This window comes from Bombina bombina, chromosome 12 (assembly GCF_027579735.1).
Source record: "Bombina bombina isolate aBomBom1 chromosome 12, aBomBom1.pri, whole genome shotgun sequence".
Lineage (NCBI taxonomy): Eukaryota > Metazoa > Chordata > Amphibia > Anura > Bombinatoridae > Bombina > Bombina bombina.
Window position 1 is genome coordinate 50,598,027 of NC_069510.1, and position 22,439 is coordinate 50,620,465.

A 22,439-nucleotide genomic window follows, 5' to 3' on the forward strand; every position below is an offset into this window, starting at 1 on the left:
TGTCCGGTCCACGGCCCGCCCTGGTTTTCCTAAAAAGGTTGAAAATTTTTTTTCTTTATACACTACAGTCACCACGGCGCCCTATAGTTTCTCCTTTTTCTCCTAACCGTCGGTCGAATGACTGGGGGGCGGAGCCAGAGGGGGAGCTATATGGACAGCTCTTGCTGTGTGCTCTCCTTGCCTTTCCCTGTGGGGGAGAATATTTCCCACAAGTAATGGATGACGCCGTGGACCTGACACACCGTTGGAGAAAGTAATTTATCAGGTAAGCATAAATTCTGTTTTTTTCTTTCATGATTCAGATAGAGCATGCAATTATAAGCAACTGTCAAATGCCATCTTTATTTAAAAAGCAGGAATGTGATGCATAGGAGCCGGCCCATTTTTGGTTGAGAACCTGGGTTATGCTTGCTTATTGGTTGGTAAATGAAAGCCTCCAATAAGCAAGCGCTATCCATGGTGCTGAACCTAAAATGGTCTGGCTGCTAAGATTTACATTCCTGCTTTTAAAATAAAGATAGCAAGAGAACGAAGAAAAATTGATAATAGGAGTAAATTAGAAAGATGCTTAAAATTGCCTGCTCTATCTGAATCATGAAAGAAAAAAATGTGATTCATATCTCTTTAAAAGGAATATAGAACCTAATAGATATAGAGGTTTTAGACCCAGCCTAATTAAAAAAAACATAAACTCTATTTTTTTTGAGCTTAGTACTTTATCCATGCCCCAACAAAGACCAATACATTTACAGAGAAGTTGATTGGGTTTCACACAGTGTACAGGGCCAGCTGTAAATCAAATGCATGTATGGTGCATTACGATCACTTATCTTCTGTATATTCTTAGTTGATCTCTAAATGAAATGTAATGGATTTTTCTTTTATAAATAAAAATATACTTTACACTTTAAAAGTAGCAGTATGCTTGTACAAAATTGTCCTATTTATAATGTAAGTGTCCCTTTAAATGAAATGTGTATAGCAGCACCACAAAACTATGGTAAGGGCATTAGCAACATTCGTAATTGGGTATTCAGAACTTATCCATCATTTAGATGTAGCACAGTCTGGATATAGGGGAATTTATGTGTTAGTACCACAGATATTTCAAGCAGGAATATAGCTCAAAAGACAGACAGACTTTTAAAAAAATGTTTTATTTTAAAACAAATCTGTCTTGAGATGTTACGTTGTATCTCCTTGATTTGTTTATAAGGAGTGTCTCGCATTATGCAGGATACACTAGAATTCAGACCTGTGTTCCCTAGACTTGTGCTACCGTGTTAAAGGGACATTAAAGGGACAGGAAACCCTAACATTTTATTTCATGATTTGGATAGAACATACCATTTTTAACAATTTTCCAATTTACTTCTATTTTAAAATTTGCTTCTTTATCTTGTTATTGTTTACTGAAGGAGTAGCATTGCACCACTGACAGCTAGCTGAACACATCTAGTCAGCCAATCACAAGAGTCAAACATGTGCAGGCACCAATCCCACTAGTGTAGGATATGTGCGTATTCATTTTCAACAAGGGATACCAAAAGAACAAACAACATTTGAAAATAAAGGTTAATTTAAAAGTGTATTAAAATTACACAATCTATCTGAATCAATCAAGTCTAATTTTGACTTGCCTATCCCTTTAAACACTAAATACATTTTATAAGCATAGTATTAACGTTATTCTCTGCCTCCCTCTAGTTATGGATGCCTGCCGTGTAACTTAGGTTTCAAAATGGCAGCTCCCATGATTAGAGGGAGGTATATGAAATGTATTTAGTGTTTATTGTTCCTTTAAAGTCTGTCTGGAGTAGAAATCTTCTTTAGTGGCAGCCTTGGGGTGTTCTAGAAATGATTTCAGTTTCTTAACACATTGGCTTTTAAATGAAGCAGTACCCCTTGGCAGCTGCATTATTAACTTGGATAGCAAAATCTACTTGGCAGGAGTTTTGTTCTCTGTTAAAACTCAAGTCTCAATAAAGTTTAAAAAAAAAAAAGAGACCTTCATATAAGGAAATTGACAGATTGGAGTACGTAAATACATAAATATTACTGCTGGTTTTGGCCTAAAGGGGCATTGAACTTGAAAGCTTTAATTGTGCAACTTGAAAACACTTTGCAGCACATTTTCATTTTTTTTTTGCCTGCTTTGTAATTTTTCAAATCCCCTCCCCCGCCATAGTGGGTCGATTAAATTCTGTGGAAATCAAAACCCTGATGTTCCTACATGCTAAGTGATGATTGGCCGATCAGTGCATAAACTCATATATACATCTTCCTGCTTGGCCACAGCTAAGGAGAATAATTATACTCAAGAGGCATTTCAAGAGTTCTGCTCCAGGACTGCAAAACAATCCAAATTTTGTTAACAAAAATAGTAGTTTTAAAATGCTTTTAAAACATTTATTTTGCAACCCAGTGATAAATCTCTGATGCATATATAAAAAAAAAAAAAAAAAAATTTCTTTTAGAGTAATACGTTTAAAGGGACATGAAACACAAAAAAATCTGAATGTCCCTTTAAGTCTATCAGTTACATTCAATAAATACCATTTCCCTTTTTTCTTAGCTTTTTCAGAACCTGAAGAATCTGATGAGTCCACATAAGATAGAATTTAAGTCTCCACTCGAGCTTTCTGCACAAGGTAGGTGTTTTTGAGCCACCAGACTGAGAAAGTGCCTCTAAAATAACTTTCCATTAAAGTGCCATAAAATATGCTGAGATCTGTGCATATCCTAAAAGGGCTAATTAAGTTAAAATAGTTTTCATAAAAAAATTGTTTAAAAATTGCTGGCAAGTATTTTAAAATAATTTTCAAAAATAAGCAAAATTGCTTAAATAGCCATGCTGTCTGGAGTAGTCTGATTCACCCCCCTTATCAGTGTTTAGCATCAGAAACAAAGGCATTGTATTTCAACTGAGGTTACAGCTGCTTATTTGCTTCTAGGCATGCTCCAGCAGATGAGTGTTCACTTCTGCATTCTACCAATTCAATGGTAGATATAGATACAGCCATAAAAGGAAATGTGTGGGGGGGAGTTAGAGATGTACAATTCGGAAACTTAAAAGAAAGGGTTAATGGCGAGGCACTTCAGTATAAATTTGCAGGTAAAGTAATTCAAGTACATATTATTTTATTTTGTCTCTATCCCAACTTGTTTTATGTCCCTTTAAGTTTTAAATGTTTCATGCTGTACTTGGCATTCTTTAATGGGGCTCCTATGGAACTTTTGTGTTCAATCACTTTTATGCTCATTGCTGTGTACTGTTGTATTTCAAACACACACAACTTCCAAAGACTTTAATACTCTGCTATCTGGAGAACAAGGCCGGTCAAGGGTTTAATTCCTCACTTGGATAATTGGAAATTAAAAACAAAATATAAGCAATTTCTATATCTTGGCCGATACCATGGGTAATACCAGTGAGATCCCCTCTACCCAGGGGCATGGACAGAGCTATCCACTCCTCTCATTTACATAAAAGCTTTAGGGAGACACCACCCCATCCTCCTCCTAGATATGTCCACCCAAAACAAGTAAACCAGACAAAGGGAGGGAGACTGGTAAGTATTACCCAGGGTATGGGCCAAGATTTAGAAATTGCTTATATTTTGTTGTTAATTTCCAATTATCTTGGCCTCCCTGGTAATACTTACCAGTGAGAGAATACAGAGCAATCTTAAAAGAAAGGGTGGGAAATAAATGCGAAGTACACAAAAAATACTGCAGAAAAAAATAGAAATATTTATTCCAGAACAACAGAGGATAATATATTTCGGCCAAACTTGGCAGCAGCTGATTGATGAACATCCAGCTTGTAATGTGAAATAAAAGTATTATACGATTTCCATACTGCGGCTTGACAGATTTCTTCCGGAGAAGCGTGGGCTTAAAGCGCCCAAGAAGTTGATACAGCCCTTGTCGAATGAGCCTTAAGCCCTTCAGGTACCTGTTCCCCTTTTTCTTTATAGACCCTTGAAATAGCCTGTACAATCCAATGAGAAATTGGTGTTCATGATGGAGCTTGACCTTGACAAGGACCTTTAGGGATAATGAATAACCTTTCCGTCTTACAAATATCCTGGGTCCTTGAGACATAAATATGAAGACATCTGACTACCTTCAAACGATACAATGGTTTAGTTTGAGATTCTGAGTTTTTAGGGCAAAAAGAAGTAAGAACAATATCTTGATGTTGATGAAAGTCAGACACCACTTTCGGCAGAAATTCAGGAACAGTACGAAGTACTACCTTGTCTTGATGAAATATAATGTTAGAGTCTTTAACTGACAGAGCTTGAAGTTCAGATACTTGGCGAGCCAATGTTATGGCTACTAAAAAGATAGTTTTCAAGGTTAGAAACCATAAGTAAACCTCAGGTAAATGTTCAAAGGGAGATTCCAGAAGAGAGTCCAAAACCAAAGGCAGGTCCCAGGATGGAATTTGTTTTTTTGACAGATGGATGGATATGGGCCAAAGCTTGAAAGAATTTAATTATCAGAGGGTACTGAGCCCACCTAGTACCAGATATTGCAGAAATTTGAACTTTGAGTGTTCTAGCACTGAGGCCTTTAAGAAAACCATCGTGAAGGAAATCTAGTAGATGAAATATTTTGATTGTTGCTGTAGAGATATTATGTGAAATCATCCATGATGAAAAGATGTCCCAGATACGATAGTATGCTCTAGATGTAGTTCCTTTTCGGGCTTGAAGTGTCTGAATGACAGGAGCTGAAACACTCAAGTGTTGTAACCTCGGGACCTCAGCAACCAGGCCGTTAACCTGAATTGGTGTGGATTCGGATGAATCACTAGTCCCTGATTCAGCATGTCCCAAGAGTCTGGAAGATGCCATGGAGGTTGAATTGCTAGTTTGAGTACCAGAGGAAACCAAGGCCTTTGAGGCCAAAATGTAAGGATAACAATGAAGGTAGCTGGTTCTAGCAGAATCCTCTTCAATAACTTGGGAATGAGAGGAATTGGGGGAAAGACATAAAGAAGGTTGTATGACCAGTTGTGGAGAAAGGCATCTACTCCTAATGCAAGAGGTGTCTGGTAACGGCTAAAGAACTTCAGAACCTGATGGTTTAATGCAGAGGCCATGAGATCCACTTCTGGAAGTCCCCAGAGGCTGATTATCTTCTGAAACAACCATTTGTTCAGCTGACATTTAATTTTAGAAATTTGACTTCTGCTCAAGTAGTCTGCTTTGACATTTTCTATTCCCGGAACATGGACTGCAGAGAGAAACTAAATGTGAATAACACCGTTGCAAATGAACTTGCTGACAAACTCTAATATGGCTTTTAGTTTCACAGGATCCCTGGAAGTGGAGTTTTTACTTAGCAAGGAAGAATTGGTTTTCTCCTGAACTTCAGATGATAACCGTGCTGAAGAATCCCCAGAACCCATTGGTCTGATATACTGGATGCCCAGACCTCTCTGAAATTGAGTAATCTTCCTCCCAGAGGCAAGATCTGGGGCAGCGCACCATCATTGCTTTTTAGCCTGAAAGGAAGGAAAGGACTTAGCACGTGCCCTACCTCTAAACTGAAGGTTAGATCTTCCATCTTGATGCTGAAAGAATTCCCTTCTGATGGAAACTTTAACATTTTGATTCATATTATGCTGTCTGTGGACAAAAGAGTGAGTTTTCCGGCCTTTGAAAACCTGTGGGAGAAAAGGACTCTTACCTCCTGTTCTTTTGGAAATTAAGGTTTCTAATTGCCTACCGAATAGTATATCATCTTCAAAAGGAAGAGTTAATAAATTCAACTTGGAACCTGGATCAGCTTCCCAATGTCGCAGCCATAATGTTCTTCTAACAAGGTTAGTGGTAGACATAGATTTTGCATTAAGCTCCAATATCATATTAAAATCTGCAAGAAAAGATATGATATTTTCATTATCTTGAAAAGAATTAGATAGGTTAGAAGACCACACCTCAGTAGCTTTTAAAGTTGAAAAAAGCAAGCAGAGGATGAAATAAAGCCCCTTGTTGAAGATAAAGACTCTTTAAATTTTGTTCTATTTTTTATCCATGACATCCTTAAATGATCCTGCATCATCTACAGGAAAAATCATCTAGTCTAGCAATTGCAGCATCAATCTTGGGAGCAGAAACAAACTGGTTATGCAGAGTTTTTTCCAAATTAAATATTTAATATACTTTATCTGGAACTCCACTTTGTTTATCTGGTTTAGAAAAAATATTTAAGTATATTGACTTTAAATTATCAGAAACAGGAAAGAACTGATCTGGAGTAGAATCTGAAATAAACCAATCGGATGGTGCTTGAGACTGTTCATCTTCAATCCCCAGGGAACTTTTGATCCCCTTAATAAACTTAGAAATATTTGTAGTGTCAAACACCATAGGTAAATCAGATTCTACATCTTCACCATCAGAGGCACAATCAAGGTTATGCAAGTTATCCAAAGAACCCTCAGGTGTTTGAGAAAAGCTTCCACCATAAATCTGGCCAATACACACTTTACAGAGTTTCTTGTCCTGCCAGCAATGATTATCACATAGGGAACAGGTGGGCAAAGGCTGGGCTGAATTACTATGGAAAGAGTATAACCACCAATAAATAATATGTACTAATAAAAAGTAAAATACATGTGACACAAAAATAGATTAATCATATCTTGTAGTTGCCCCTGATTCCTCCAGGGCTGTAACAGGTTGAGGCTCAAGCTGACCTGGATCATTCTCATCTTCCATGATGAATGCTGAACATATATTAATCTTTTAATATTAATCCCAAGAAGTTTACAATATAAAAGTGCCATATAACATTAAATAAGTTCTTTGCAACAAATTAGTGCATAGCACTTACCAGTAAGTGTCGGTATTTTTGCAAGGAGAAGGAACGCAACAGTTTAAAACCACGCCAGGGCTAAAGTTTTTATGCGAGCGCACAAAGAGACAGCCCTCAGACGTAGCCCCGTGACGTCCCTTACCGATGACGTCACAGTAACATGGCGGCCCCCACAGGGAAATCGTAAGAAACGGTTATCCTACCGCCAATCTAAGTGACCACGGCCACAATAATGAAAGGCGCCGATAACTGGAAGGACACCAGCTCACAAAATAGGCCCTAGAAGTCAGAGGTAGAATACGCTTGAAAACTAGCCCAGAATGTAAAAAACGGAGAGGGACTCCTAGCCCTGTCCACCTAACGGGCTGGATAGAACTAGGAGGAGGAAGGGGTGGTGTCTCCCTAAAGCTTTTATGTAAATGAGGGTCGTGGATAACTCTGTCCACGCTCCTCAGGAGAAGGGGTCTCACTGGTAAGTATTAACTAGCTTTATTCAATCTCCCATCGGAAATTTGAATATGTCACATCATATATATGCTGTCAGTATTCTGACATCTTCTCCATAAATCAATCGTCTTAATTAAATTTGGATTTTTATCGTTTTTGCAAAGTTACCTACAGGCTTCTAAAAATTACAAGTAGACAAACTTCCAAATTAATGTTTTCATATTCTCAGAGTAAACACATTTTTTTACAATCATTGCTATGGACATCACTTTGGAAAAAGATTCTATCAATAAAAAACACAAAATTGTTATCATTCCAACCATACACAATGGTGTATTTTTTTTCTTTATTTGGAGAAAGGATTTTACAATTTATTAATTATTTGTTATTGTTAAATAGCTATTTTATAATTATTATATGCTTGAACTCAGTGATTTTAAGGGTTTTAAAAGCTAGCTCCATTCTATTAAATACATTAAAGGGACATATAACACTTTGAGATGGTAATATAAAATGATAAATTGTATATATAAAAAAATCTCTGCAATATACTTTCATTATTTATTTTCCCCCCATTTCCTTTAATTCCATTATGAAATTGTGAGCTTTTCAGTTCCTGTTAGAAATGGAAGTGCAGAAAACTTATATTCCACACAGCCATTGGCTGCACACTCTAGTGACCTATTTAGAACTGTCCCTAATTGGCCACAGCAGAGAAGGTAACCTAAGTTACAATATGGCAGCTCCCATTGTTTAATAGACACTAAAACTTTACACTTATTTTGTCAAGATTTAAACAGCTAATGAAACTATAAAAATTACATCTATATGTTATTCTCATACTAATCTTTTCTTTGAATGCATCATTCTACCTAGCATTTATTTAGTGTTTAATATCTCTTTAAACCATTTACTATACACTTGTTGATTTATATTGTTATTTTATAATTGTGGTCATGAAGTTCAAGATTAGTGCTATGTATTGCCATCTTTAAAATCTCATTAACGGGATATGGAAGTCAAAATTCAATTTTTAATGTTTCAGGTTTGGAAACAATTACAAAACAAATCCAATAAGTATATTGGAAAGTTTTTTTTTAATAAAAAAATTTAAGGCTCCAACTGAATTATTATTATTTTTTTTTAAATGCCTAACTAAGCAAAGGATGAACAGTCAGAGTCTTATGGACCCTGATATACAATGTCACTTATGCTTTTTTTCTATTTCCTTTTTTCTGGTTAGGAAAGCAACTGATAGAATCCTACTTTGATTTCCGACTTTACCGCCTATGGAAGACCCGCCAGCATTCCAAGCTGTTGGACTATGATGATATCTTATGAGTCAACAAAGTGTCCTCTTAAAAGGAGGAGATGGTATCATGATAAATTTTGGAAGTACTTTTTTGCTGCTTGCTGGGGCATGAAGGGTCCACTCGGATTATTTAGAATGGAGGAAGACGCACCAGACAAGAAGATGCAAGAAGACGAAAGCTCAATTGGGATGTGTCCCATGTTGACCTTGATGAAAAAGTTGCTGAAAGGCTCACAGCTTCTGTGCCAGAAGCCAGAGAGTAGCGGGAGAGGAAGTATCTATAATTCTGAGCTTCATCACTTCAGGGCAAAAACCGGACTCTAATTAAGGAGGTCCATTTAAGACTTTTAAGCTCAGGTTTTCTTAGAACAATAAAGTTACTATTTCTTGCACTATAGAGCAAGGACTCCAATTAGCCTTTACAACCACTATTAACTTTTTATTTGTAGCAAATCCAGGTGTTTTTCTTTTTAAATCTTACTGCACACGATGAAGGAAGAATAACGAAGAAAAAAAAACTCAACCCTAGCGCCTCATATTATAATCAGCCTATCTTTAGTAAGGCTAAATGTGAGTAGGATATTGGTGTGCTATACTTAAATCTAATCTCTATAAATGTGAGTATAAATCTTATTAGGGGTTTAGAAACTCTGTGGGTTGATTTAGTATATAAGTGCAATTTTCTAAAGTGCAAATAGAATATCTAATTGTTTAACATATTAAATTGCAAACACTCTTCAGCTGTTTTGCACATTTAATATGTCTGTTGGGCACAACATAACACCATTGTGGCATCTTCCATAGACGTATATTCACCAGCAATATATAGTTTTCCAAACCCTCTACAAGAGGGTCTATAATGTTATTAGATGTTGCACCATATGTTCCACCATATAGTTCCTTCCTAGTACAAACTTAGACTGTACAGCATTTATCTATATTTTCATTGCAGTTTATTGATGTTGATTATGGTTATGTGACTGTAGTGGGATTTGACATACATAAATAGTATATATAGAAAGCCGTAAGTGATATGTATCTATATACAAAATGAGTTTAAAGGTGTCAAGCCATAGCAGTGGCATGTTCCTAAAGGAACGCCATATTTTCTCTTAGCATATGCCTGAGCTCAGGTTTGATAGATATGTAGTTTATTTGGCGAATCTTGACATTAAGTCAAAGCCTGCAAGGTCACACTTTCCTAATATGAGGAGTTTGTTTTTATTAAGGACTGTCAGGCTATGTCGTGTTCGGATTCACCTTTGAGTCGTGGCAAATAACGCAGGGTCACAGTTGGCCATCTTCAGCCTTTTTTATAAAAAATAATTAGCTGCTCTGCTTTCTGAGCACACTAGGTTCTTTTTTAGGATCCAGGTCATTTTGGCTCTTGCGTTATTTCCTAATATCTTGGTATCTTTTATAATCTGTGTGTGTATGTGTGCTTGTTACCAAAGGTTTGCACTAATGTTTCTCTTTTATCTCTTGTTATAGCATTTTAAAGTATATGCAGATGATTTGCTTAAGAAAGGGACCTGTACGCTAATTGTTGCTTGCTTTTAGGACATATCAAAGCATGCTGAATTAAACTAATTCTAGAAAATTTCCGAAGTGGCAATTCTAATCATCCTTCAAGCTCAATTTGCATTTTTTTTCTGATAATCCAATTTTAGGACAAATGTTACAAAATAACTCACTATAAAATTGAATTGTGTAGCAATAAAAATATTCGTCCATACACTGCACAAACATCTTAACGTATAATTCATGGTATAGCATTATATTTCCCGTCAATAATATAAAAAACTCAAAAAAGGCATTTGCTGATGCAGCCATTTTTTAAATATATATCATTTGGCCGGGGGGGCGGCTAATTCTGCTAATCAGCACATAAGACTTTTTCAGAGGGACCCGAGTCACTTAAATAGGAACAATTGTTAGGTCTGCATTTAAAAGATGATTCTTTAACTGTTATAAACTGTGTTAAGCAGTTTATGAAACATACACAAGAATAATTCCCTCTACTGTAAAGGGCCAGTCTAGTGCAATAGCATGCTCTTATTTGTTAGACCAAATTCTCTTTGCTTATCTGCAAAAGGGGTTAAACATACAATTAAACTTACATTTAAGTGGAACAATGCATTGCCGATGTAGAGCAGGACGCAGCCAGTTATCGAATCAGGATATAGCATATACATATAAACACCAATCCCCAGCCATGTGTTTCACATGATTAGCACTGGAGAATGATTGGTTGGCAGGGAGAATTTATTTAATAATAAAATGATGTAACCAAATAATGCACTTTATTATTACATGTCTATGTCCCTTTAATTTTAGTAGCTTATCTAATACCTTTAGTCATGTGTGTTGCTCAGATGAAATGACCAACTAGGAGATTTCAACCACATAACTGAGTAAAACTGGCCTGGCATACATCAATATCTGTATTTTTTAACCTCTTCATGCATTTTCATAGAGTAAAGTGTGTTGCTATTGCTAACATGCAGTATGTCTTTAAAATTACATTTAAAAGGACCATTAAACTCAAAATGGAATAATGTTCAAAATGTTTCATTATTGAAAATAAAAAATGTTTGCCATGGGCATACTAGGTATTTTACGTTATACATATATCCTATATGTGTACTATTTTGTAAAAATTAGCAAGGATTCCTTTGTTCTGGCTACAGGAAAATCAGTGAAAAGAAAAAACATAAAACAATTTGCTTATTTGATATAATAAATCTAAATTATTTATCATGTGTTTTTTTGTCCCTATAAGGTTGTATTGTGCACTGGGTATTTATTCTTTAATTGTACATACTTCATTAAATATCTAATGCTCCATAAAAATTGCTTTAGCAAATCTTCCATGTTAGCGATCACAGTTTTTATTTGATTAACCATGGTAGCAAGATGGGTAATTTTCTTAAACTGTTCCTCATTGACTTTGGATTAGATGTGGATTTTTGTGGTATCTTTTCCGTTTTTGTTTTAAAAAAGCCTCCTCTGTTTTGTCAATGTGATGTGTTATACAAGGCCAGCTTCACCTGCCTCCTTTTCTTTGCATTAATTAACTTTTGGATTGCTGAATGGTTTGACCTACAGGAGAATGGATATGAAATTGGTTGACAACTGATAACTTCAACAACACTGCACAGAAGGTATAACATTTGTTAATGCTTTGAGCAAGTCTGGATATCGTCTTTGTTCATGGTGTAAGCAAGTCTAGATATCATCTTTGTTCATGCTGTGAGCAAGTCTGGATATCGTCTTTGTTCATGTTGTGATCAAGTCTGGATATCACATTTGTTAAAGCTTTGAGCAAGTCTGGAAATGGCCTTTGTTCATGCTGTGAGCAAGTTTCAATATCGTCTTTGTTCATGTTGTGATCAAGTCTGGATATCACATTTGTTAAAGCTTTGAGCAAGTCTGGAAATGGCCTTTGTTCATGCTGTGAGCAAGTTTCAATATCGTCTTTGTTCATGTTGTGAGCAAGTCTAGATATCGTCTTTGTTCATGCTGTGATCAAGACTGGATATCGTTTTTGTTCATGCTTCGAGCAAGTCTGGATATCGTCTTTGTTCATGGTGTGAGCAAGTTTACATATCACTATTGTTCATGCTGTGAGTAATTCTGGATATAGTCTTTGTTTATGCTGTGAGCAAGTCTGGATATTGTCTTTGTTCCTGCTGTGAGCAAGTCTGGATATCATCTTTGTCCATGCTGTGAGCAGGTCTGGATATTATCTTTGTTCATGCTGTGAGCAAGTCTAGATATTGTCTTTGTTCATGCTGTGAGCAAGTCTGGATATCACCTTTATTCATGCTGTGAGCAAGTCTGGATATTGTCTTTGTTCATGCTGTGAACAAGTCTGGATATCACCTTTGTTCATGCTTTTAGCAAGTTTGGATATCACCTTTGTTCATGCTTTGAGCAAGTCTGTATATCGTCTTTATTTATTCTGTGAGCAAGTCTGGATATCACCTTTGTTCATGCTTTGAGCAAGTCTGGATATTGTCTTTGTTCATGCTTTGAGCAAGTCTGGATATCACCTTTGTTCATGCTTTGAGCAAGTCTGGATATCACCTTTGTTCATGCTTTGAGCAAGTCTGGATATCACCTTTGTTCATGCTTTGAGCAAGTCTGGATATTATTTTTGTTCATGCTGTGAGCAAGCCTGGATATTGTCTTTGTTCATGCTGTGAACAAGTCTGGATATCACCTTTGTTCATGCTGTGAGCAAGTCTGAATATTGTCTTTGTTCATGCTTTGAGCAAGTCGGGATATCACCTTTGTTTATGCTGTGAGCAAGTCGGGATATCATCTTTGTTCATGCTGTGAGCAAGTCGGGATATCGTCTTTGTTCATGTTGTGAGCAAGGCCATCACCAGACATCCTGTTGCATTTATTTGTCAGCGATCATCCGTCATGTCTGTGACTATATGGGCTATTACCTTATTTGCATGTTGTATTGGTTGTTATATGCAGTGCCATCTTTTGACTGAATTGTCACAAATTTTCCATTCAGTATATAAATTAGTGTCATTCTCCGTTCAACTATGGAGTTCTTGCATCTTCTTCTTTGTGTCTCTCCCTGTCTTTTTGTCAGTTGTAACCAGCTTTCCTCTTATTTATATTATATAGATATTTTTTATGGTTGTCACCTTTTTATTAGAGGTGCTGAAGATTATCCTTTGTGTTTTTGAGTTTTCCTTCTGGAAATGTGATTAAGACCTAGTTCTTTCGGGTTGGTAGAGTCTAAAGACATGACTTCTGGGTAAAACGGTCCTATGAAGCTGTACTTGAAATCTTTTGGTTGATAACTAACATCTCAGCTCAAGAGGCCACAAACACCCTGGTAAAGGCAGCATCTGCAGACCTTTAGGCCAAGAGGACATTACCTACCAGAAAACAGTAGGAAAAAGTGTTACTGTGAAGACGGGGGTGAGGAGGGATGGACAAGGAGGGGGTGAGGTCTGGATCTCAATCCAGAGTCCAGTCACTCTGTTCTCATTACAATGTCTAGTAAAGGATACTTTATTCTTCTACACCTGCCAAAACGGTGACAGCTGCATGTTTGGGCACTGCAAGGCTGGCTTACGAATGAGACTATTCCTTTTGATAGAGCTCTGAGATTGTAAATTTAAATATAAAGAATACAACTTAGAACAGTAAATGGATGCCTAAAGTCATTGTTTAAATGAATACATTAAAGGGACAGAATACTGTAAAATTGTTCTTCCCTTAATATCTAGACTTGCTTACACCATGAACAAAGGCGATATCCAGGCTTGCTCAAAAAACTTTTTTTTACCAACTGCAGAGTATAAAATGTATGAGAATTTGCTTTTAAAGGGACATTATACACTAATTTTTTCTTTACATAAATGTTTTGTAGATGATCTATTTATATAGCCCATAAAGTTGTTTTTTAAAAATAAATGTATAGTTTTGCTTATTTTTAAATAACATTGCTCTGATTTTCAGACTCCTAACCAAGCCCCAAAGTTTTAGGAGAATACCGTCAGCTACCTACTCCAGCTTGCTCCTGTTTGTGTAAAGGGTCTTTTCATATGCAAGATTAGGGGGAGGGGGAGAGTCTTATTTCCCACTTGTAGTGGGCTTTCCAGCTACCTTTTCAACAGAGCTAAACTGAGAGCTTCTAAATACGTTTTTTAAACAGTTTTATACTGGATTTTTATATCAGTATCTGTGCATCTTATTCTTTATAGTAGTGTCTATTACATGGAGTTATATGAAAATGGGTGTATACTGTCCCTTTAAGGTTTATTTGTGTATATGAATTAGCTGATTTTGTGTTTTGAAGCCACAACCTAATAATGGGTTGAGTTTGTAGGTATAATCAGATCTCATTACTTTATCACATTGTGTACATATACCTGCTTCTTTATCTGTCCATAAACCAAAGACCAATACTTGGAGAGAACAATGGAAAATTAACATTTTATTACCTAATCTCTTCTATATAACCCACTGGGAGTGTAATTTCTTTTGCTGGCAGTGTTTACACAGCTTATATCTATAGCTTGGACCTAAGGCCAGAAACTTTCAGAATAGGTGGGGATACCACAGGCTAAATCAACTATTCCAAATGCCAATATAAGGGTAAAGGAAATATGTGTAAACAATTTAATACACTCCAGCAGATAAAGTGAATCATTGGGAACAAATTAAAGAGAAACATTTTTAGTAAACTGTCCCTTTAATACTTTGGGCAAACTTTACAGGTTGATAATAATTAACTCAACTGACAGTAACATTGATTTTGGGCTTATGTTTACCTAATTTAGAAAAGCTATTTTCCCTTTGTCTAACAGACCCAACAAATCAATAGGTATCTAAAATAAAATGTCCTTCTAAGAAAAATCAATTGGCTGGCTGTGATTAAGATTGGTCAAATGTTCCAATCATTTATTAAATTATATTTTTAAAATTATAAAATGCATTTGCAAAGCCTAAAATAATGTGTTGAAGTGCTGCACAATATTTTTCCACTATAACAAGTTCATAGCTTTTTCCGAATTTCATAGAGCTCTTAATGTCTGAAACAAATATAACTTTATTTAAAATGTTTCTTTACCGCACATGTATGCCATACATTTTTATGGCAAATTGTAAAATTTGTATTTCTACACAGATAGAAAATATGGTCTTACTTTGTATCTTTATAGACTTATGTAATTGTATCGAATTAGGAAGAAAACCATTTTGACAAATCAGGTCCCAATAACCCTTTATCTATGTTGTAAGAATAGTTCTAACCACTTCATCTGTGTACCAGGTAATGTAGACAGGTGATGAGTCTATGGGGTAAATTTATTAAGCTGTATTTGCAGCTTTTGAGGTTATGTGGAACAGGCTTGCATGAAGTGAACCTGCAACTACAAATTTAAAGGGACAGTCAAGTCCAAAAAAAACTTTCATGTTTTAAATAGGGCATGCAATTTTAAACAACTTCCCAATTTACTTTTATCACCAATTTTGCTTTGATCTCTTGATATTCTTAGTTGAAAGCTAAAACTAGGAGGTTCATATGCTAATTTCTTAGACCTTGAAGACTGCCTCTAATCTGAATACATTTTGACCACTAGAGGGCATTAGTTCACATGTTTCATATAGATAACATTGAGCTCAGGCACGTAAAGTAACCTAGGACTGAGCACTGATTGGCTAAACTGCATGTCTGTCAAAAGAACTGAAATAGGGGGGAAGTCAGCAGAAGCTTAGATACAAGATAATCACAGAGGTAAAACGTGTATTATTATAACTGTGTTGGTTATGCAAAACTGGGGAATGGGTAATAAAGGGATTATCTTTCTTTTTAAACAACAAAAATTCTGGTGTTGACTGTCCCTTTAAGAAGCCGAAAAACTGCTTCCTTTGCCTTTGTCACATCAGAGGTGATTAAATCAATCACCTCAGCACTTGCTCAAGAAAACTCTTGTGCAATGTTACATTTCTCACCATATGATGCAACATCGCAAATGGAAATTGCAGACGGACAGGTTCTCTACCTGTAAACCTGTCCATCTCCTACCATGATAACTCTTGCCCTATATAGTAGCTAGATACTTTAGCCTTGGCACACTCTTGTCTATGAGAACCTCTCATACTGTATATTTACAGCTTGCTTAATCCCATAAAGTTTACTGCCACATTTGGTAATTACAACTAACAGTACAGAAATGAATAGACTTTATTCACTGTATAAAGTACTAACAATTACTAATACGATAAAAATAAGGGTACATTAGTATTTACTAATAATTTATTGATAGATGTATATGGATGAGGTTAGAATGTGTTGGAAAATCTGAATGGAATATTAAGGTTAAGTAATTAAAATCTCATACAATTATTTATTATATATTATCTGGGTTTATTAACTATGTAAATGGATTGTTATTAAAATAAATATGTATAGAAATGTATTAGGATAAATTAGATTGATTTGAAATATGCCTTTGAGGTGGCTCATTTGAGTTTTAATCCTAATTATTTATTGGCTGCAGAGCTGTGGTTTTGTGTTGCAATTTATTGCCGCTCCTGGCAACAAACTGGTTAAACCTGACGTGTTAACTCAAGTAATGCAGATTTGGGGTTCTTGCTCACACTGTCTATTGCAACATTTCTGTCTATAGGATAATGGTGAATTATATTTTGGTAACCAACACTATCTGATTAAGGATTATAGCTCCTTTGATGGAATATCACTTTAAAATAAGATACATAATAGAGTTGATATATATATATATATATATATATATATATAGAGAGAGAGAGAGAGAGAGAGATAGAGAGAGAGAGAGAGAGAGAGAGAGAGATAGAGAGAGAGAGAGAGAGAGAGAGATGAGCAGAGATCTCTGTCAGTCAGTGGATAAAGAGTTAAAAAAAGATTGTCTTGCAAATGTGTACAGAACTATTCAGTAGTTGCTGAGTTTAAAGGGGGCATTAAATTCATCATTCAATCCCCCATGAAAAATGTTAATTAATGAAAATAAAACAATCTTGCAATATATTGTCATAATTTATTTTACCTGCTTTTACTGTAAAGCACCTTTGAACTCTGAAAATTATGATTGTTTCACTCCCTGAATAGAGAGATTGAAGAGCCTCTCATTTATTTTTGTCCCTAACTGGCCACAGCTAAGGAGACTAAAAATATGGATTTTATCAGGGTTTTCAAGAGGTGTGTGACTGAAATACTCTTGATTTGAAAACCTTGTAATTGTGTTCAATTATTTTACAAAATGTATTTTTCAGTGTAGTAGTTAAGTGTTGATATGTGATATAAGTTTAATGTCCTTTTAACAAAACAGAATAAGCTTTATCATAGTGAACTGACTGTTAAGTGCTGTTACATATCTTTTTATAATTGGGTGACAAATCTATGGCACAAATGCCCAAGATGGCTTTTAAAATAAACTAGCTGGCAATTTACTAAATTATTTTTCATATGAATCAATGCTATACAGTATATCAGCAATTAACACCTTAGTGATCACCAACATACCTTGTACATAGGTGGTGGTTCGTATTCGCACATACAGGCACAAGAAATAGCGCAGGTCTTGCCAATGTCTAGCACAGCTTCGCCGCTGTTGGCGAAGCTGCATTAATAAAACTCTTGACAAACGCGGACGTACAAGGGTTGAGTTTTAATTGATAAATATACTGGATTTATGAGCAAAAAATATATTTACGGTTTGTTTAATGTCCCTTTAAATAAAAAAAAGGTACTGTGGGCACTCATAATCATTTTATTTATTTAGAAGATTATCAACTATTTTAGCAATGTCTCAAAAAAAGTTAATCACCACTGGTCACTGCGGCTCAGCACATTAATATGCCATCTCTTACTGCAGTAGAGATACAGAATTCATTAAAATTATGGTGGAGATAAAAATCTTAGATTAAAATTCTCCATGTCTCAAAAGTAAATCAATACAAATTTTTGCATAGAAAATTAACACATCTAGGCAAGTTCCCCGCTTACGTTTCCCCAGTAAAACTCCACATACATTGTTACCAATGCACAAGAGGATTCTGGGTAAGATATACAAATTAGATATGCAAAATCTCAGTTTTTTTGCTTCAAATACTGTTTTAACACAGCATGTTATTGTGTTAAAACAGTATTTGAAGCAAAAAAAATGAGATTTTGCATATCTAATTTGCATATCTTACCCAGAATCCTCTTGGGCATTGGTAACAATTTATGTGGAGTTTTACTGGGGAAACGCAAGCGGGGAACTTGCCTAGATGTGCTAATTTTCTTTTCAAAAATTTGTATTAATTTATATATATTTATAAATACATTTTCAGTTGTTAGTGGTGCCATACCTTAAATCTATTGATCCTTTGCTATAAATATATGCCACTCTGTGCTGCCCAGGGCTGTGTGTGATGTATCACTGCAGAACCACCTTGTTTGGATACAGACACTTGGCTGTGCTTTCAGGCATTGTGGAAGTGTTTATAATCTGGGTACTGAGATGATGCCACAGGATAGCACAATGCTTTAGCTGCCCACACTGCCCACACTGTCACTGCCCAATACAAAGCAGTGTCGTTTATTCAGTGGACACAACATGCAACTTTGTACCATACAGACGATAAAGCACCTCTCTCTTAAAAGTAGTGTGACCATATTGCCGCTTTAAAAAGGGACACATATGAAAAATACATATGTCAGGGCTGTTTAAAGAAATGGTTTGTATAAGAACCCTGACATATGTATTTTTCATATGTGTCCCATTTTAAAGCGGCAATATGGTCACCCTACTTAAAAGTGAATACAAAATCTTTTAAGTTTCATTAATCCAGTAAGTGGTTGTGCTGGGACCAATTGACTATAGAGGCCTCTAAATGCCGGTAAAATCATGGCATACTTTGGCACTTAAAGGGACAGTCTGGTAAAAATTAAATTTTCATTATTCAATTAGAACATGTCATTTTAATCACCTTTCCAATTTATTTCTATTATCCCATTTGCATTTTTCACTTGGCATTCTTTGTTAAAGAGTAAATCTAGGTAGGCTTAAGAGAGTGCATGTGTCTTTAGCAATCTGTGGCAGCAGAGTTTTTAACTTTGCATAACATTGCTAGAAAGATTGTTGCAAACACTGATCCCAGATGGCTTAGACACGTGCACACTCCTGAGCTTACCTAGAATTAATCATTAACAAAGAATACCAAAAGAATTAAGCACAATTTATAATAGAAGTATTTGAAAAGGCATTTAAAATGTAATGTTCGTTCCAATCTATTTTAGAAATGTCTGGAGAAGACCTTCCCTTTAAAGGGATAGTAATGTCAAAATTAAACGATCACAAGAGCACAACATTTAAACCTGTTTCCTGTAAATGTGTAAAGTAAACGCTTTTTAAATTAATCTAATACAGAAGTATCATCTAATCCCCATTGGACGATGGGTACTTCCTGCTAATTGGCATTAGGGAACAACAAAATCTCTCTGAACCTATCAGCAGCCGAGCACAAGTATGTACTGTATGGCTAATACCGCTGTATTTATTTTATTTAAAACTTTACATTTTTCAGTCAAAAATATTTCCAGCGTGTTTAAATGTCCCCCCCCCCCCCCCCCCCCATAGATCAGGGGTCAGCAACCTTGGCACCACAGATCTCTTGGAACTATATTTCCCATGATGCTCAGACATCCTAAAGAGTGTCTCAGCATCATGGGAAATGTAGTTCCAAAACATCTGGGGTGACAAAATTGCTGACCCCTGCCATAGATAATAGAACATTTTTGAAATACATTTTCCCTCTAAATGTTACTGGAAATGTAATTGGAATTCTGCACTGTACTAATTTATGGGGTTTGGCACATAGGTTTCAGAGATAATATATTTCATTGCTATGCAATGGTTTAAACAGGTGTGGGTAATATACTCTTGATTTGTTCTGATATCCAGACATTGAATGGTGATGATTTGGGGCAATTTTTGTGATGGTGTTTGGGGGTGGATATTATTCATGTGTAAACATATTCTACAGCAGTGTTTCTCAACCACGGTCCTCAAGTAAATCCAACAGGCCAGGTTTTCATTATAGCTGAACTAGAGCACAGGTAAAGTAATCAGCTGATTAGTAACCATGGTTACTAACATGCCCTCACCCATCAGCTGATTACTTCACCTGTGTACTGGTTCAGCTATAATAAAAATCAGGATTGTTGGGGGGTACTTGAGGGCCGCGGTTGAGGAACACTGTTCTACAGCACCAAACTTTCCCCAGTAGTTCATGTATGAATTATGCTCACTCAAAGGAACTGGTGTAATAGTCAACTTTTACTGTTTATGTATCTGTTTATCATTGTGTATCTCATGCAAAAACACTGATAGTAAATGGTAACATGTTTGTGTCAAAATCTGCCATTGGTTTCAAAGCAGTGATTTAGCCCCCTTGGCTGCCAGAGGTTGTCACTGCACCTGACAACCAAAGGGTTAAACTAAGACTTTTTTTTTTTAAATGCAGCAACAAATATTGGCAACATCTATCATGTGGACCTAGTGGCCCCCATGTTCTCCTCTATCACAGAGCATTTACATTATTTATCCACACTCCAAGTAACGCAGGATTTCTACATCATGTCGACTTTTTCAGATTGTGCCTGGTTCCGGTTTAATGTAAAAAGTGGAGTGAACCTTTGAAATTTGTATTTTTTACCTTTACAAAGTGCAATATAGCCATGTGTTTTTGAAAGACAGTACAGTGAACAATCTTCCTGCTGTCATTTATTAATAAAATAGCTTTTATTTCAACTTATGTGTGGTGTGTTTTTATTTGCATGAAATGCTGTAGTTTGACAACGTTTTAAACATAGATTTAGGATTCCAACATTGGTAATAAATCAATTACCTAAAATATTCTCCCTTCTATTCCGTATGCAGAAATTACAACTGTCCCTATGTGAGGGGGACAGTCCCGGATTCTGAGCTTTGATCCCTCTGTGACAGTTATATGTGCCTCTTTGCAGAATTTCCCTTAGCCACACCCACCGAGGACCCAGACACGCCCACAAGCTACCAAGACACACCCACTGACCAACTAGACACACACAAGACAGTGACGGGGCCCTATCAACCTCCTGAGTCCCTGATACCCAACCACAAATTTTGTGAGGTATGTATATATGATATGAGTTTGGAATTCTATTAAACACATACAGCATATCCTGCAGGCAGCACTGCCATATTACAGGACATCAGAGCAGTCAATGATGTAATTTATTGAACAAACTCAGGGTCCAGTTTATTGTGCCTATAAGCCCAGATGTGCTGTCATACTTTATCAAATTCTCCTATATCAGAAGTAATACAGCAGAAAGGTAAACTTAGTGCACGTCTTTACTGACCAGGGGTACTGCCTTATTCCCCAAAGAGTATAAAAACACTGAGGTGGTCTACAGCACTGTAATAAAAGTTCACTTTATTGGCAACAGATTAAAATGAACAAGTGACGTTTCGGGGTCTCCCCTTATATGATTAAGGGGGAGACCCCAAAACGTCACTTTTTAATCTGTTGCCAATAAAGTTAACTTTTATTACAGTGCTGTAGAACACCTCAGTGCTTTTATCAAATTCCCCTGTAAAAAATGGGAAAAAACAAACGGCTAGATTACGAGTTTTATGAGGGTTGCGGTGCTAACTTGCACGTTATTGTCACCGCTCACTTACCTACAGCGCTGGTATTACAGGTTTTCCTAAACCTGGTGTTATTAGGCAAGAAGTGAGCATAGAGCAAAATTGAGCTCCATACCGCACTCCAATACCAGCTCTGCTTAAGACAACAGTGAGCTGGTTTTACGTGCTCGTGCACGATTTCCCCATAGACATCAATGGAAGAGCCGGCTGAACAAAAAGCCTAACACCTGCAAAAAAGTAGCGTAAAGCTCTGTAACGCAGCCCCATTGATTCCTATGGGGAAACTAAATTTATGTTTACACCTAACACCCTAACATGAACCCAGAGTCTAAACACCCTTAATCTTACACTTATTAACCCCTAATCTGCCGCCCCCGACATCGCTGACACCTACATTATATTTATTAACCCCTCATCTGCCACTCCGGACATCGCCAACACCTACATTATATTTATTAACTCCTAATCTGCTGCCCTAACATCGCCGCAATCTACCTACACTTATTAACCCCTAATCTGCCGCCCCCGACATCGCTGACACCTACATTATATTTATTAACCCCTCATCTGCCACTCCGGACATCGGCAACACCTACATTATATTTATTAACCCCAATCTGCTGCCCTAACATCGCTGCAACCTACCTACACTT

The 22,439-nt window shown here is 36.3% G+C and overlaps 1 protein-coding gene across 1 annotated transcript in view; it reads left to right on the plus strand.

Annotated features, from left to right (window-relative positions):
- NSMF (NMDA receptor synaptonuclear signaling and neuronal migration factor) overlaps positions 1-11,206 on the plus strand; it is an 84,239-nt gene extending 73,033 nt beyond the window's left edge. The window contains exons 15-16 of the mRNA XM_053696051.1: positions 2,576-2,651; positions 8,525-11,206. Coding sequence (XP_053552026.1) covers positions 2,576-2,651; positions 8,525-8,622 — 174 coding nt within the window. The 3' untranslated portion in view covers positions 8,623-11,206. The remainder of the gene's footprint in view (positions 1-2,575; positions 2,652-8,524) is intronic.
- The last annotated feature ends 11,233 nt before the right edge of the window (positions 11,207-22,439 follow it).